General features: G+C 39.9%; 1 protein-coding gene across 2 annotated transcripts in view; it reads left to right on the top strand.

The window, feature by feature from the left end:
• nacc1b (nucleus accumbens associated 1, BEN and BTB (POZ) domain containing b) overlaps window positions 1-14,293 on the top strand; it is a 36,553-nt gene that overhangs the window by 1,314 nt on the left and 20,946 nt on the right. Inside the window, exons 2-4 of one of the 2 annotated variants that reach the window (XM_085409225.1) lie at window positions 329-481; window positions 11,372-11,522; window positions 13,549-13,791. In XM_085409225.1, the coding sequence (XP_085265351.1) occupies window positions 11,397-11,522; window positions 13,549-13,791 (369 nt within the window). In that variant the 5' untranslated portion in view covers window positions 329-481; window positions 11,372-11,396. The remainder of the gene's footprint in view (window positions 1-328; window positions 482-11,371; window positions 11,523-13,548; window positions 13,792-14,293) is intronic. The other variant, XM_085409224.1, reaches the window with a different exon arrangement.

The following is a 14,293-nucleotide window of genomic DNA, read 5'->3' as shown; positions in this document are numbered from 1 at the left end:
TGTTGGTAGCTGCCATTCGGCCGGAGGAGGAGGAGGAGGAGGGAACTCGGTCTTAACGGACATCACACCGCGCTGGCACGGAGTGGAGGGGAGACGGGAACTGCTGAATATTTTACCCCCCGCCCCCGACTATTTTTGTGCCATATTTCGTACCCCTGGTCCCCCAGACGATAAACGTGTGTGTTGAGGGCAGTTAAAAACCATCATTGACATTCAAAAATAAAAAAGAGGAGCTCTCTCATTCTCCTTTTTTTGTCCATTTTCCGCTGCCGCCCCCTCCCTCGCCCCCTCCCTCCGCTGAATGCACGCACACACCGGCCCGGGCCAGTTGAGGACTCCCAAATTCTACCGGGCATCGAGGCTGGCACACGGCGGGGCACCGAGAGCTCTCTGCCCGCTCTGACTGCCCTGCTGCACCGCTGGTGGCGGCGGGCTGTTTCTCTCCGAGGCGTCCGCCAGCGAGACTCTGCGAGACTTTCATGTGAGATTAATTGATGTATAATTAATGTGTATAAATGATATCTCGGTTTTGAAGTTTCTGCTCTAGTCGTGCTCAAGGGAGGCTACGACTATAGCCACATTGTGATGCCTGTCTGCTCACGAGTTTCGGTAAATACAGGATTTCTAGCCCAAACGGCTGCAAACTAAAGGCCACCCAAGGCTGGCGTTTATTACACGTGATTTGGAGCCTTGTTTGTGAGTTGTGTGCATGTGTGAACTGTTTTTACTTCTGCCAGTGTTAGCCTTAGCTTTAGCCTGCTACTTGCTAACAGGCCACCTTTAACCTCCCCAAACCAGGAAACTGAATATGATTAGGCAGTGATTGATATTGATATCAAAAGCCCGTGTTCACGTGGTTGCTCGGGTTTATTATCTGGCAGCAAAATGACTGCGGTAATCTGATGTTGGTGTTTTGGTATTAGCAGCAGCATGTGGTTAGTTTGCATAAACCTGAGTATATATATATATTTTTGCTTTATTTTTGGTGCTGGAAAACAATTTTCAAAGTTGCAGATGATTGAAACACACACGCAGTCACACACTCTTTTTTTCTTGTGGAGTCAAAGCACATAGTGGGGCACATGGGGAATACAGGGCAAGGGTCAAGTAGTGTGAGTTAACTCTCCTTTTCTGTTTCTTGGAAGTTATTGTGACCGCTGACCTGTGAGGAGCAAAAGGTGCCTGGTACCATATCCCTGTGTGACATGACATGTCAATGAAGCAGTGTGAATGGAAACCAGCTTGCATGAAAAAAAATGTTCTGCTTTTAAAATGTTGAAACTTTTATCAGCATCGCCAGCATATTATTGTCATTATCAGCAACTGTGCACACTGTCACTCGATGCGTTCGCTGCTTTATTTTTATTCTTTTTGTCTTCGAATACTGTGGGGAGATTTTATTTATTTATTTTTTCAGCAGACATGCTTTGTCTTGGCAGCTGCTTATTATTCATACGACTGCACATATTTACACCTGGAAACAGCCACAGACATCTCACCATTGGTCGCTGAGATGCTCCACTGGGACATTTGTCAGTTCAATTGCTTGCTCAAGGCCATGGGAAGTGCAGATGTTAGCGGAGCAGATCGTGCATTTTTAGTGCCATAGAATCAGAAACAGTCATTTTTAGACTTTCTTTGCTATCAAAACACTGTTTTGTAAAGACAACGACCCACATTTCCCAGTAAGATCGTTGTGTTCTGATTAAAGTAGAAGTAATGCATGTAAACAAATCCTGTATAGGACCCAAACTGCGCTGAGTAAATATCACTCGGAGCCTCTACAGTTGAATTTTAATTGCACTTATTCAATGCATATTGATTTCTTTACATCGACACAAGCTGTCAAGCCACAATAACGTGTCCAGGTACAATAGCAAGGCACAAACGAACTTTCTTATTGCCAAAGCTTTATCGATTAAAAAAGAAAAGGTAGGAGAAAACTAACCTATATACAATGCACTCGGTAACAGAGACCCGATATAATGAGACTGTTTTTTACAGAACAAATTGTACAGAGTGCTCCCAATCCAATAATCCGTTTGTGATCATAATTGTCCTCGTACAGAACAGGACTGCACAATTAATTAAGTGTAATTATATTGTCGAGCAGTTTACACAATTAATAAACATAGTAATATTTTGCAATTTTAAGGCATTATATTCCACTTTATGTGGTGGCTAGTGTTGAAATCTATCTCTGTCTATCTGTATATAAAAATGCTGATAGCCAAGGCTGATCTGTGCAGGTTAGATCAAGCCTCATTAAAACAAAAATTAAAATGCTTTTGATGTAATGTGTGGCAGTGGAGTTGTAAGTAATCACATTTTACTCTTCCCTTTCAGTCCACTGTCATAGTTTTCATGCCTGCATCAATCAGATTTAATTAGTCACTATAAACATAATTAATTATGATGGCCCCCTATTCTCAGCGCTGCCCTTATGTAGGCGTAAGGCAGGAGCTCAGGACTGCTTTAGTCCAATTTGTTCACCCTTTATTTTTCAGCCAGTGAAGGTTTGCTGAGCGTGCATGCCAGAGCAGCACCCACCATTCACACCTGGAAGCTTCACACCATACAGCCACTGCCTTTTATTACCGGCCAAGGAGAAGCTCAACTGAAGGAGTTATGGTTTAGAGGGAAAAATCCACCTCCAGACATTTGTTTTGTAATTTCGATGGAAGCCATTCCAGGAGTGAGGTTAGTTTGCGAAAAGTTGTAATTTTCTTGTTTTGTTAACCTTTGCAAAACCTTCTTTGTCAACGTTTCCCAGAAGGACTCCCGGTGATTAAAGCGTTGGTCACTTTTGGGCTGTATGCTGAATGTGCAGTTATTAAGTGGGTTTGGAACTAGAGGCATTGTCATGTGTCTTGGCTTGTTCTTATGACAAAGTTATAGCTGTTGTCACCACTTCAGCAAAGTTAGAGGTATTGCTGCAGATCCGATTTTTGGGCTGAATCTGGTTGCATAGAAATCTGTATGTCTGCCTTTTACCCACTTTGTGTTATTGTGAGAGAGCAAGTCAACAAAAAACAACCCACCCCTTAACAGTGGAGTTAGTCATTTTTTGAGGTTATTTAATAGAAAAAAAAATTGTACTCATCAATATACATACTTTAGTGAACAATTATGTCTTCCAACTAATTGATGCGTTCTCCTAAACTTAAAAACTTACATCAGTCAATTAAAAAAATCATTAATATAAATTTAAAATACACAGGAGTAGGTTTGTGGTTTGTGGAAGTCACCATGTTCCCTCACGATACCCTAAAAATCACACTTTCCTATCTCATGGAAGTTTATTCTCTCCAGAGACTCCAACAAAGTTACTTCAGGGATAGTTTGACTACCAGCGGCTATTGTGGCAAAAACCACAATACGGCGGTATGGCTGTCATCAGATAGAAGTGAGCTTCTTTGAAACACTGACCTGTATCCTTATTTTTTCACAAAGTTTTACAGCCTCGTTTAGATTAAATAAGGGTAGATGCTTTTCAACCAGCATTGACAGCTGAGGTAAACAATGGATTGATAGATTTCCATAGATAGGGAGAAACTGCGGGGCAGAGCCGGTCCAAACTGTTACAGAAACATGCCAGCTGGCCGCAGCATTCATGGGGTGCAGTCTAAATTTAATGTTCTTGATATGTTGGCTGATTAAAACATGTTTGTCCTACAGCAGCTTGAATCATGGAGTTGAATTGGGAGGTGTAAGACAAATTTTTACACACTCACTTTCAATTTATGTAAACTTTGTTGTTGTCACTTTGACAGTTGGTCAGCTTTTTTTTATCTACAAGAGAAAAACATGGACATACATATGGTATCAGTATTGTATGAGTATTTGGGGGGTTTTCTGCCCATTTATCATCAGTTTATGTCCAGTTTCCTTGCAAAGTGGTGCTTCCAATCCCTTTGTAGGTTTATTTGTTGCATGATAGTTTTTTTCAGGAATAAAGTGCATTGTGAAGTAGGCAGATTCTGTTTTACACTCGGATCACTGCATTTGAACCAAATCAAGTTGGTTGTTGGTTTCCTGTAGAAAGAACGAACTGATGGTGGCTTGCTTTAGCAGCATGACCCAAAGGAAAAAGCTGTCCAGCATAGTCACAACAGTCTGTCAGTTACAGACTTGGGACCATGTCGTGCTTGCTTGTAAGATTTCCATCTGTGTTTGTAGACCAATTTGGAGTGTAAGCCATTGTTGCCTTTTCTCAGCCTCAGTCTGGGACTTCATGAGAAAGGTAACACTTTTTAGACAAAGAGCATTGTGATATCTTAATGTTAGCGATGAGGAATAATGTTAGTTCCAACGCTTAAATAAGCAGATTAAAGTGAACAAAACCATTCAGAATTTGAGTGCATTTTTAAGATAGAAGATCTTAAACACACATAAAGGAACAGTTAGAGATGTAGTTAGTAAAGCAACTGCAAAGCTGCCACTTTCAGTAGACTGAACAATGTGATATGTGACTATGTGGTTATAGAGGATTTCTCTCAGGGGATCTAAAAGTCCACAATTTGTTCCCTCACTGTTACTTCTTCAGAACAGAGGTAGTGTGTGGAAAGTCCATAGCCTACGTCTTTTACAGTTACATGCTATGGCCTTGCCTCCTGCTGTATTTGGTACGTCAGTGAATTGTCTTCAGTACATTTGCTGGGTTTTCCCACAAGATATGAAACTGGAAAACATTCACTTTCTGTCACCAACTGAGCTCCACCCACTAAACATGTATTTGCCATTTATGAGCATTAAAAAGGGCTATTGTGCTTGAGTTAAGTGGCGATGGAATTTCCTGTAAGGGGATACATTTTGTTTATGATAGTATAGAATAGAATTCAACTTTATTGTCATTGCACATGTCACAGGTACAAGGCAACAAAATGCAGTTTGCATCCATCCAGAAGTGCTTTAGCCATGATATAGATATATTACAAATATATATTAGCAATAATATAGATATGTGAGTATATTACAGAAATGGATCTATTATGGTATGTTATAATGTACACGGTATGAAGTATGTTATGAATATGCTATAACTATATGTATGTACAGGCTGTAGTGAGTACAAGCTATGTACAGGATATGAACAGGATATAAATATGAAAAACTATACAGAATATGAAATAAAAAAACTATACAGAAATATGAAATAAAAAAACTGTACTATAAGGCTATAAGCCCTCTGCCCTTCTTTGTTTACTCGTGACTGAATGGATAACTACCAAAGTGTAGTGCTGGGGAAGTTATGCATCAGCATTTCTTATTCGGCATTTGTCTTTGCTGACTTAATATTGTTCATTACAGCTGCACAACAAATCACTTGTTAAATCAGATCATGACTGTAATCACTGGAGATACTTGGAGTTTGACTTACTGTTTTAAGCCTGGCCTCTGGCTTTAGAAAATCTAGATGGAATACTTTGGCCAAACCCAGATTGAGAGTAAATAGCAAAAAGTAAGGCCGGGGAATCAATCAAACTTTACTTTGGCCTTCATCAATTATGAAAACAGTATGATAATCCAGTGCACCCCTTGTCCATTGCTTTTTTTCACTTCCTAAAAGCCCACATTCACTTCTGGCCAGGCTGTAGAATATTTCACATTAACTAGAAAATTATAATTGAATTTTAATAAAATCCACTGTGCAAAGACATTTTTAAATTCACTTAATGCAGAATGGCTTTGAGTCCTGTTCGACTGTTCGAAGGCAAATGACATGGCATAAGAGCATGTGCATAACCATGGCTTTTTACTAGACAAAGGTGAAGAAAAGCTGTGGTTCTTATGTTTGTTGTCTTTCTTATTGTTTTTTCTCATGGGGGGGGGGGGGTTGCCTGTTTTTGATTTCTACTTATTGTAGTCTGACGTCACTAGCCGTGTCTGGACCTAAACTCCGCTGCAGGTCCATATATCAAACGATCACTATGGCATTACTGAGAGTTGGAAAACTGTCTAAAGTCTTTCATCTTTAATAAAATGATCAGCGTTCTGCTCTACCAGGTGTAACAATTGAGTTTAACATCCAGGCATCCATGAAAACGGAATTTATGACATTTAATGGAGTTAGAAGTTAGCAGGGAGTTAGCTCGCTAGCTTCTATCTAAATACAATATAGCATGTCCTGACTGCGGGGTTTTGGAAACAAATTAAAACGTACAACTCTGCTATCACTTCCAGCATAAATCAAGACAGGAAACTAAACAGCAGTGACGTTTGTAGGGTTACTGAAGTTGGGCTAGCTGGTATATAATGATGTGCTACGTGACCACTAGCTACACAGCTATGTTAGCATAATATAAACAAGCTAACTTTTTTCCCACTGGATAAAAGTTAACGTGAGTGTTGTTGGTGGTCAGGAACAAATGTAATCGCATGGCAGGATGCTGTAAAAGGACCAAACTTCAGCCAGGAGAACAACTGAGATAATCCATCCACAATACGAGGTTAGTCATTCATATACTGCTGCATGGGCTGGGCTGTAGTTACATCCTAAGGTTTTAAAAACTGAGCTTAAATAAATGATTAGCGGTAATAAAAGCCGAGGGAGGTCAACAGTGATCACTGACTGTTTTAGGAGCTTTTTGAGATTAAATAGAAGAAAATACATAACATTAAACATGTTAACAACACAAAAGCCATATTAAACGCAGACTACTTTAGACCCGGAAGTAGGATTCGTCACGTCATCACTTAACAATTGGATTGCAGTTTTAACATTTCACATGTGATCAATTTTGTCATATAAAAGGTAAACTTAATTTAGTCTGCCAGAAGTTTGTTCTTGGTTATTAAGGCAAAATACCCTACGTTCCAAATAATCATTTTTGTATTGTGTGATGGTGGCATTTTGAATCCTTTAACATTTACCTAAGACCTGAGTACGGTGTGTACTCAGGCATGAAGCCAGTTCTGCCATTCCTCGGTAAAGTAAACAGTAAGTCAGGTGATGTAAATTAATAAAGAAAGCCACAATTAGCAGGTCATGTGGCGTGGGGGTGAAGGAACCTGTATTATAAAGTAGCTAATGACAGTCAAATTGTCTTCTTTTATTGTAAACCAGAGATGAATAAATATTCTTCTATAACATGAGCTCTTTGTGATTTGATGATGTGTCTACATAATAAAACTGTACTCAATCTGTTTATGACCTCAAGTGAGGGAGGTTAATCAGACTTTAAGAAGTAATGACCTACAGAGTTCTAGACCTTTTCAAGATTACAATATACGTCAGGTGAGCAATTTCTTATTATCAAGATGTTTTTTCTATTGATTCCAGCTGATGAAGTGATCCAGCAGTTCTGTCAGATGTGTGATGAATATTAGATCAGAGTTAAGAAGACTAGAATAGTACATGATTCATTGTCCCAGAGTCAATGATTTTGACTTTTTAAAAAGTCACTGAAAGGCTTTGAAACATGCTAGGGACAGGCGTGTTTGGCAGTAAGTTGTTATGAAAAAATCTGAATCCAGATATTGAAAACTTTTACCAGAAATTGAAGTACCTACCCTAGAAGCTCTTTGCATCGGCGCACTTTGATGATTTATGCTATTACATCCAGGTTTCCATTAACATTCCTGTGACAGTTCAAATAAGCAACATGGATCAGTCACGCTTTTCCCATTCTGAATGGCAGGTAGTTTTTTGTGTCAAGGCTAGAGATGGGAATTGATAAGATTTTGTAGATTTCTTTAATGTGATGTGCTTATTGATCTGGTTCTTTATCAATTCTTGGCTCAATTATGTGAGAAAATGAGTACAGCGAGGTTTTTTTGTCAGAACAGCTTCATTATCTAAAGTCCCAAACAGAGTACTGCTTAATGCTAGCTGGCATCTGAGGTGGAGGAAATGAGAGCATGTTTGTGTGGCATTTGTTTTAATTTATAATAATGGATTGCATTTATATAGCGCTTTTCTGGGCATCCAAAGCACTTTACAATTCTACTATTCATTCACTCACTGGTGCAGGTAAACCACAGTTGTAGCCACAGTTGCCCTGGGGCAGGCTGACAGAAGTGAGGCTGCCATATCGCAACATCGGCCCCTCTGGCCAACACCAGCAGGCGGTCTTGCTCAAGAGAGAGAGAGCAGGGGGATCGAACCGGCAACCTTCCGGTTACAGATGAGCTTCCCAACCCTCTGAACCCTTTTCCCAACCCTCAATTTAAGCTTTAAGCATGGTGCTAATGTTATTATATTTCAGCTTATTTAGTGCCAGTTACCACTGAGCAGCACTGTTGGGCGACAGTAGCAACAGCACTTGTTCTGCATGTATTTAGAGCGTCACATACATGGAAGTGAAGCTCACGTTGTGTGTAAGATGTTTCAGCATGTTGCTGGTGTTTCCATCCCTACCTGAAATAATCACTTTGTGACTTTGTAAACACAACTGTTCTCTTCTTTCTTAGTGAAATCAAGTCATGCTCTGAGCCTCTTCTTCCTCTCTGCCATAACTCCTTTATGTGGTAGCACTAGACATGTGTATGAGGTTGTTTTGCAATCAAAGTGCACACTGCCAGCACCTGCAGGCATTGATAAAGGAATTGATAAGCTCAGAGGCATAGAAATCTGATACTTTAAAACATTTGAAGCTATTTCTCAAGTGGCACTGGTTCTTAGTTCCCTTGAGAACCTCTTGCATTTTCTTTTTTAGTTTCAACTTTAGGGAAAGTATTTTACATCACAAGCGAGACCTTTGAGTAAGGCCTCAGTCATACAGGCCTAGAGACCAACTAGGCAACCATCTGGTAACTTCTACTCGCAAGGAAAAAATGTGTATTCTATGACAAGCTGGGGAGGTTTTTCTCGCAGTTGTTAATGGAAACCTTGCTTCAAAGAGGCACTTGGTGCTGTTGTTTTGGTTGCTAGCAGGTTGTTGCAGTTGGCAATAGTTTGTGTGGAAGATGTTGACTTGCTACTCAAGCTACTCACAAAGCAGGAGACAATCTATGGAAAAAAATATTCGCCTTAGAAACACAAGTTGTTCCTTATGTGCTGGAATGTGTAGAAAATAGGTTTAAATGTTAAACTAATTTATTCAAGTCAGAGAATGTTGCATATAATTAAATTTTTTCTTGATGCATAAAGTTAAAAGATTAAAACTGATAAAACAAGTTAAAAAAAGAGACTTTTCCATTTGATTACATTTTGTATGATGGATTATGTAGAAAAAGTAGAATTGGGCTGAAAGATCTATCGCTTTATTACCTATTCATGTTGCAAATCGTGCTTTTAAAAAGTAACTAAGTAATTAATTACTTTTGAAAATAAGTAATCAGTAAAGTAACGGGATTACTTTTTGGGGAAGTAATCAGTAATTAGTTACTGATTACTTTTTTCAAGTAACTTGACCAACACTGCTGATGACTGACAAAAATAATCCATGTAAAGTTTAGCTGTGTAATACCAGCGAATCATCATGTAGCTGACCAAAGTAAAAAAAAAAAACCACACAACACTGACTAAAGATTTAGCTTGCATTTCATGCTACACTATTCTGTCCACGCCACATGTAGCGTAATGACGTTATACTGGGTGTTTCACGCTTTATTTCCTTGCAGTTGTTGTTGCTGCTGCAGTGTCAAATGCCATTTTGTCATGTTCGCATTTTTATTAGTGGTTAAAATGAAAACAGAAAAAACGCTGTCCGAGGTAAGTAGGTCTTGGAACAGCTCCTAGATCCTCACCAATAAAGGATTTTTAAGACTGATATGGATTTGGTGATTTAAAAATCTGATGTATCTGCAAGTATGTTTTTTATTATTTCAGACACATCTTAACAAAACCTGTTAAATTTATTTATTCTATAATGCTCTGTCCCATGCTTCGCAGATCAGTTAGTTTTTGTGTATTTTCTTTTGTCTGCCAATAGATGACCAAATGGCTAATATTGACCGACAATATCAGCCCGCCGAAAAATCGGTGGACCCCAAGTAGTTACCCTTTGGGAATCCCAAAAAGTCTTTGTTCGAAAAACACCTACAGTGGATCTACTGGACAACGGATGTTGAATATAGAGGTGCCTGGCAGGGGGAAAAGAGGAATCCCACAAAGGAGGTTCATGGATGTAGTGAAAGAGGACATGGAGTTTGTGTATTTGTGTGACAGAATTAGATTTTAGGAATAGGGTGAGAGGGAAGCAGATCATCTGCTGGTGCAGCCCCAGAAGGGAGCAACCTCAAGAAAAGCTGTATATATGATATTTTTTAACCTTTAAGTGTCTGCTGCTGCATCACTGTACACACTCCCGCAAATGTATGAGGAGAACCGGAGTTAGAAAGCTGGTGTGTAGGTTCTAGGCTTGGTCTGTGAGCCTCGTTCCTAGTGGAGGAACGAGGCTAATCAGTTTCCTATTAGTGGTTTGTTTGGGTTTGTAGCCAGGGTAGGAGCTCATCATCATCAGCTCCTCACCACAAGCTGCGCTCCAAATACTTGTCGGTGTCAGCTAAGCTCGGCCACCATCCATCACTCGGAGGCCACGATCCTCTATATAACGTATTTGTTCAGTGGAGTCGTGACTCACCTTTGTGCTCTCGTCTGTTTACTTCTGCTTTGTCATACTTGGCGTTCGAGTCGTTCTGTGTTTGTATTGTGCATTTTTAAACAAAACCAAAAAAGTGATGACTTCAGTCATGAGAAACACCGATTTTAGAGATAAAGTCCTGCTTTATTTTATTCCTTTTCTGTACTTTGACAGTTCTTCCACTTTTGATCACAAGCTTCTTTGTTGGATGGTGACGAAGACGAGTGAAATAGATGAGTTATGTAAGAGGCTGTGTTTTGACTGGGAAGCAACGACAAGAAAATAACAAAGTAGGCCAAAAACCACCAAAACAGTTTATTAACTGAGAATTAGATGTCATGAAACAAGGGTTGTTTTTTTTTTAAAGAAAAAAGATAAAGGCTTATGTAACTGTGGCTGGTGGCCCCAAATTCTGTTTCATTTGAAAGATAGAGTTTTGAATTAAAGTTGTTTACCAGATACTTAATTCATTAATCATCACACACTTTACTTACCCCATTTCTTTATTTTAAGTCTCTTTCGTCCCTCCTTAACTCTGCCTTGCTTGTGTTTTTTGCATATTTTCCAGTTCTTCTTTGCGCTCTTATCTCATAACTCATTTATTTGGTTTCCTTTGCCCCTGTCACGCTGCCTCATTTTATCGTCTCCTTTCCATCACGTCTCTCATTTTTTTCCTGTACCAATTCCCAACTCTCCTGACCTTCCTGCCAATTACCTGTATGTCCCCATCATCCCGTCATCTACCGTCCTTCCAGATAATTCCTTTCTTCCATCACCCACTCCTTCCTTTTTAACCTTCCAGTGCTCCTGTTATCCACACACTAACTTGTTTCTACTTCCTGCAGACCCTGTGGTGCTGGGCAGAGCGTTATGGCTCAGACGCTGCAGATGGCGATCCCTAACTTTGGCAACAATGTCCTGGAGTGTCTGAACGAGCAGCGGCTGCAGGGCCTCTACTGTGACGTCTCCGTGGTCGTCAAGGGACATGCCTTCAAGGTCAGAATTAAGTTTTTTGACGACTTCATTCAAACTAATATAGCTAACGCCATTTTTGTTTGACCTGAATACAGGCAGAATCAAAAGCGCATATTTAAAGTTAAAAGTAATTTATCTTTTTATGTCTCCACATAGCTTACTCTCATTGCCAAACACATTCTTGTTGTCTGTGCACCCATCCATGCTGAATACAACTCTTTACTGTAATCTATTTACTTTGAATTTCTCCAAATTTGGCAGAAATGTGCACTCTCACTAAAGTATGAAAGGATCTCAATGTCACTGTGACATTTCAAAAGATGTTTTTGCTTGTAACTCAAGAAAACTTTTACTGATTATGACAACATTTATGTCGGATGACCCAAATGCAAAAGCACTAGTGTTATTAATTTTTCAACGTCATAAGTGAAAAAGAGAAGAAGAGATTGTGGCCATATTTCATCAGTGGACAGATAATGACCTGGTGACACTGATCTTTGGTGTCAGCCTATCAAATTCCTTTATAGTTGTTTTTAGGGATGTAGTTGTTAGTGAGTTGTTATCAAGGTGAGCGAACTGATCTGTGGGAGTCATCTATTCTTTGCAGTCAATTCTGTGTTGTTCTGTTTGCTCCTGTTGGTGTGGAAGAACTCGACTGGCCTGCACAGAGTCTTGACCTCAGCCTCATACACCTTTAGAATTAGTTAGAGCAGAGACTGTGAGCCTTATTATCCAAAAATCTGTGTCTGAACACACAAATGCACTTCTGGAAGAATGGTCAAAAATTCCCATTAACACTCCTAAATATTGTGGAAAGCCCTCCCAGATAAATTGAAGCTGATATCATATCAAACCCTATGGATTAAGAACTCTTTTTTATATGCACGTGAAGGCAGATGAGCGAATACTTTTGGCAGTATGTTTGGAGGTATTTCACACGTTTCACCAGTAAGTGTTCTTTTAAGTTTGCAGTAACTTTTGACTTAATGCAAACTGCACAGCATGGACATATAACTTGACGGGACTGAGAAGCTTTGACAGCGACATGGCTGTTGCCGTCCCTTCTCTCTCACTATGTTCAGTGTAACACTTGTTGGGGAGCTTTTTTTGCACTCCATGAATATATTTTCACATTATCTGTCTCTTGTCAGTTCCACTCCACATGCTAATAATTACTATGACATACCAATTCAATACATTTCTATTCTTGGGTGTATTTATTTGCCACAGTTTGTTTTACAAAGTTAGTGTTTAAGTAGAGCCTCATGTTGGCTTACACATAAAGACTGACTCCCAGTCTCTTCCTCAGAGTGAATACAGCTTATTATTTTGACATTGGTGTCTGACAGCTACTCACTAAATGGAAGATAACCCAAGCCAAGGTGTCGTATTTGAACTGGAAAAATCTCAGCCACTGCAACCTTAGTCTTCTACGTATGAGTCTAGACAAGCACGGATGTAAAATGCAGCTTGACTCAGTTCACTGAGAGACACAGCGACAAGCTGGTAATTCTAGGTCCTCGTGTTTCCTTGTTGCCAGAATGTGCAGATGAATTGCCTGGAGTACTGTTTGTGCATGTAGTGTCAGGATTTTGGTGAGAATCTCTTGGTAGGATAAAAAAACGATGCCTCGGGTCAAAAACTAATAGTCTCAACATTTTTTGAGCTTCCTTTGTCTGCCTCTCCTGATCAGTCAATAAACTTAGTTTTGGACTGTTTAGTGCAATTTGACATCGTAACCTGAAGACGCTAATTTTGGCAGTGCTTCAAAAGTTACTGTTGAGCAATACGTGAAGTTTCCTTTACAACAGGATGCAATTTTCATGCTTTGCATTAAAATAAATTCAACCAGAGATTAACAATAAAAATGTATTAGTCTTCTTCTGTTACTACTTTCCTGTTTGTTTATGTCTTCTGCCTTACTGACAACAAACATGAGCAAGTGCAAATCTCCGGATATGGATGTTGATATATACTGTTTACTGCATCGGAGTCTATGTATTTTTAAACCCTTACGACTTCACTACCCCTGCTGTTTACCCCTCAGGCCCACCGTGCAGTGCTGGCAGCCAGCAGCTCCTACTTCCGGGACCTGTTCAATGCTGGGGGGAAGAGCTCGGTGGTGGAGCTACCCCCGGCCGTGCAGCCGCAGAGCTTCCAGCAGATCCTGGCCTTCTGCTACACGGGGCGCCTCAGCATGAATGTGGGAGACCAGTTTCTGCTCATGTACACCGCCGGCTTCCTCCAGATCCAACAGATCATGGAGAAAGGCACCGAGTTTTTCCTTAAGGTAAGCTGATAATGAAGCAATCACAAATCGAGTCATTTAAACGTCTGTTAAAGTTGAATGCAAATGTAGAAGAGCATCCATAGGAACACTTCTGTGAATATGAGGATTATTTAAATGTAATCAAAATGAAGCAGATGTAAAAATAGCCGTTTCTGCGTGCTGCCGCCGTGTTACCTGTTGTGCGTGACATTATGCGTGGCATTATGTTGTGATGGGGGCGTCTCTGTTTGTAGACACGTTCTCGTGAATCGAGAATAATTGAAACGTCGTACTGACACTACAGGTTCCCTCTATAGTAGCAGATGATCTGATTAGATCTGGAGTGCCTGGCTGCATAAATTAGCATATTAATGAGGGGGACTGATTTCCTTGAAAGTTCAACTTAACACCTCTAGACACAGGGTTGATAAAATGCCAGCTACAGTGGGGCAAAAAAGTATTTAGTCAGCCACCGATTGTGCAAGTTCCCCCACTTAAAATGATGACAGAGGTCAGTAATTTG

This window comes from Rhamphochromis longiceps, linkage group LG6, assembly GCF_057381845.1.
Source record: "Rhamphochromis longiceps isolate RC_006_pf linkage group LG6, R_longiceps_female_GT1.1, whole genome shotgun sequence".
NCBI lineage: Eukaryota > Metazoa > Chordata > Actinopteri > Cichliformes > Cichlidae > Rhamphochromis > Rhamphochromis longiceps.
The sequence above is the reverse complement of the archived record's forward strand: the minus strand, read 5'-3'. Positions and strand labels throughout refer to the sequence as shown.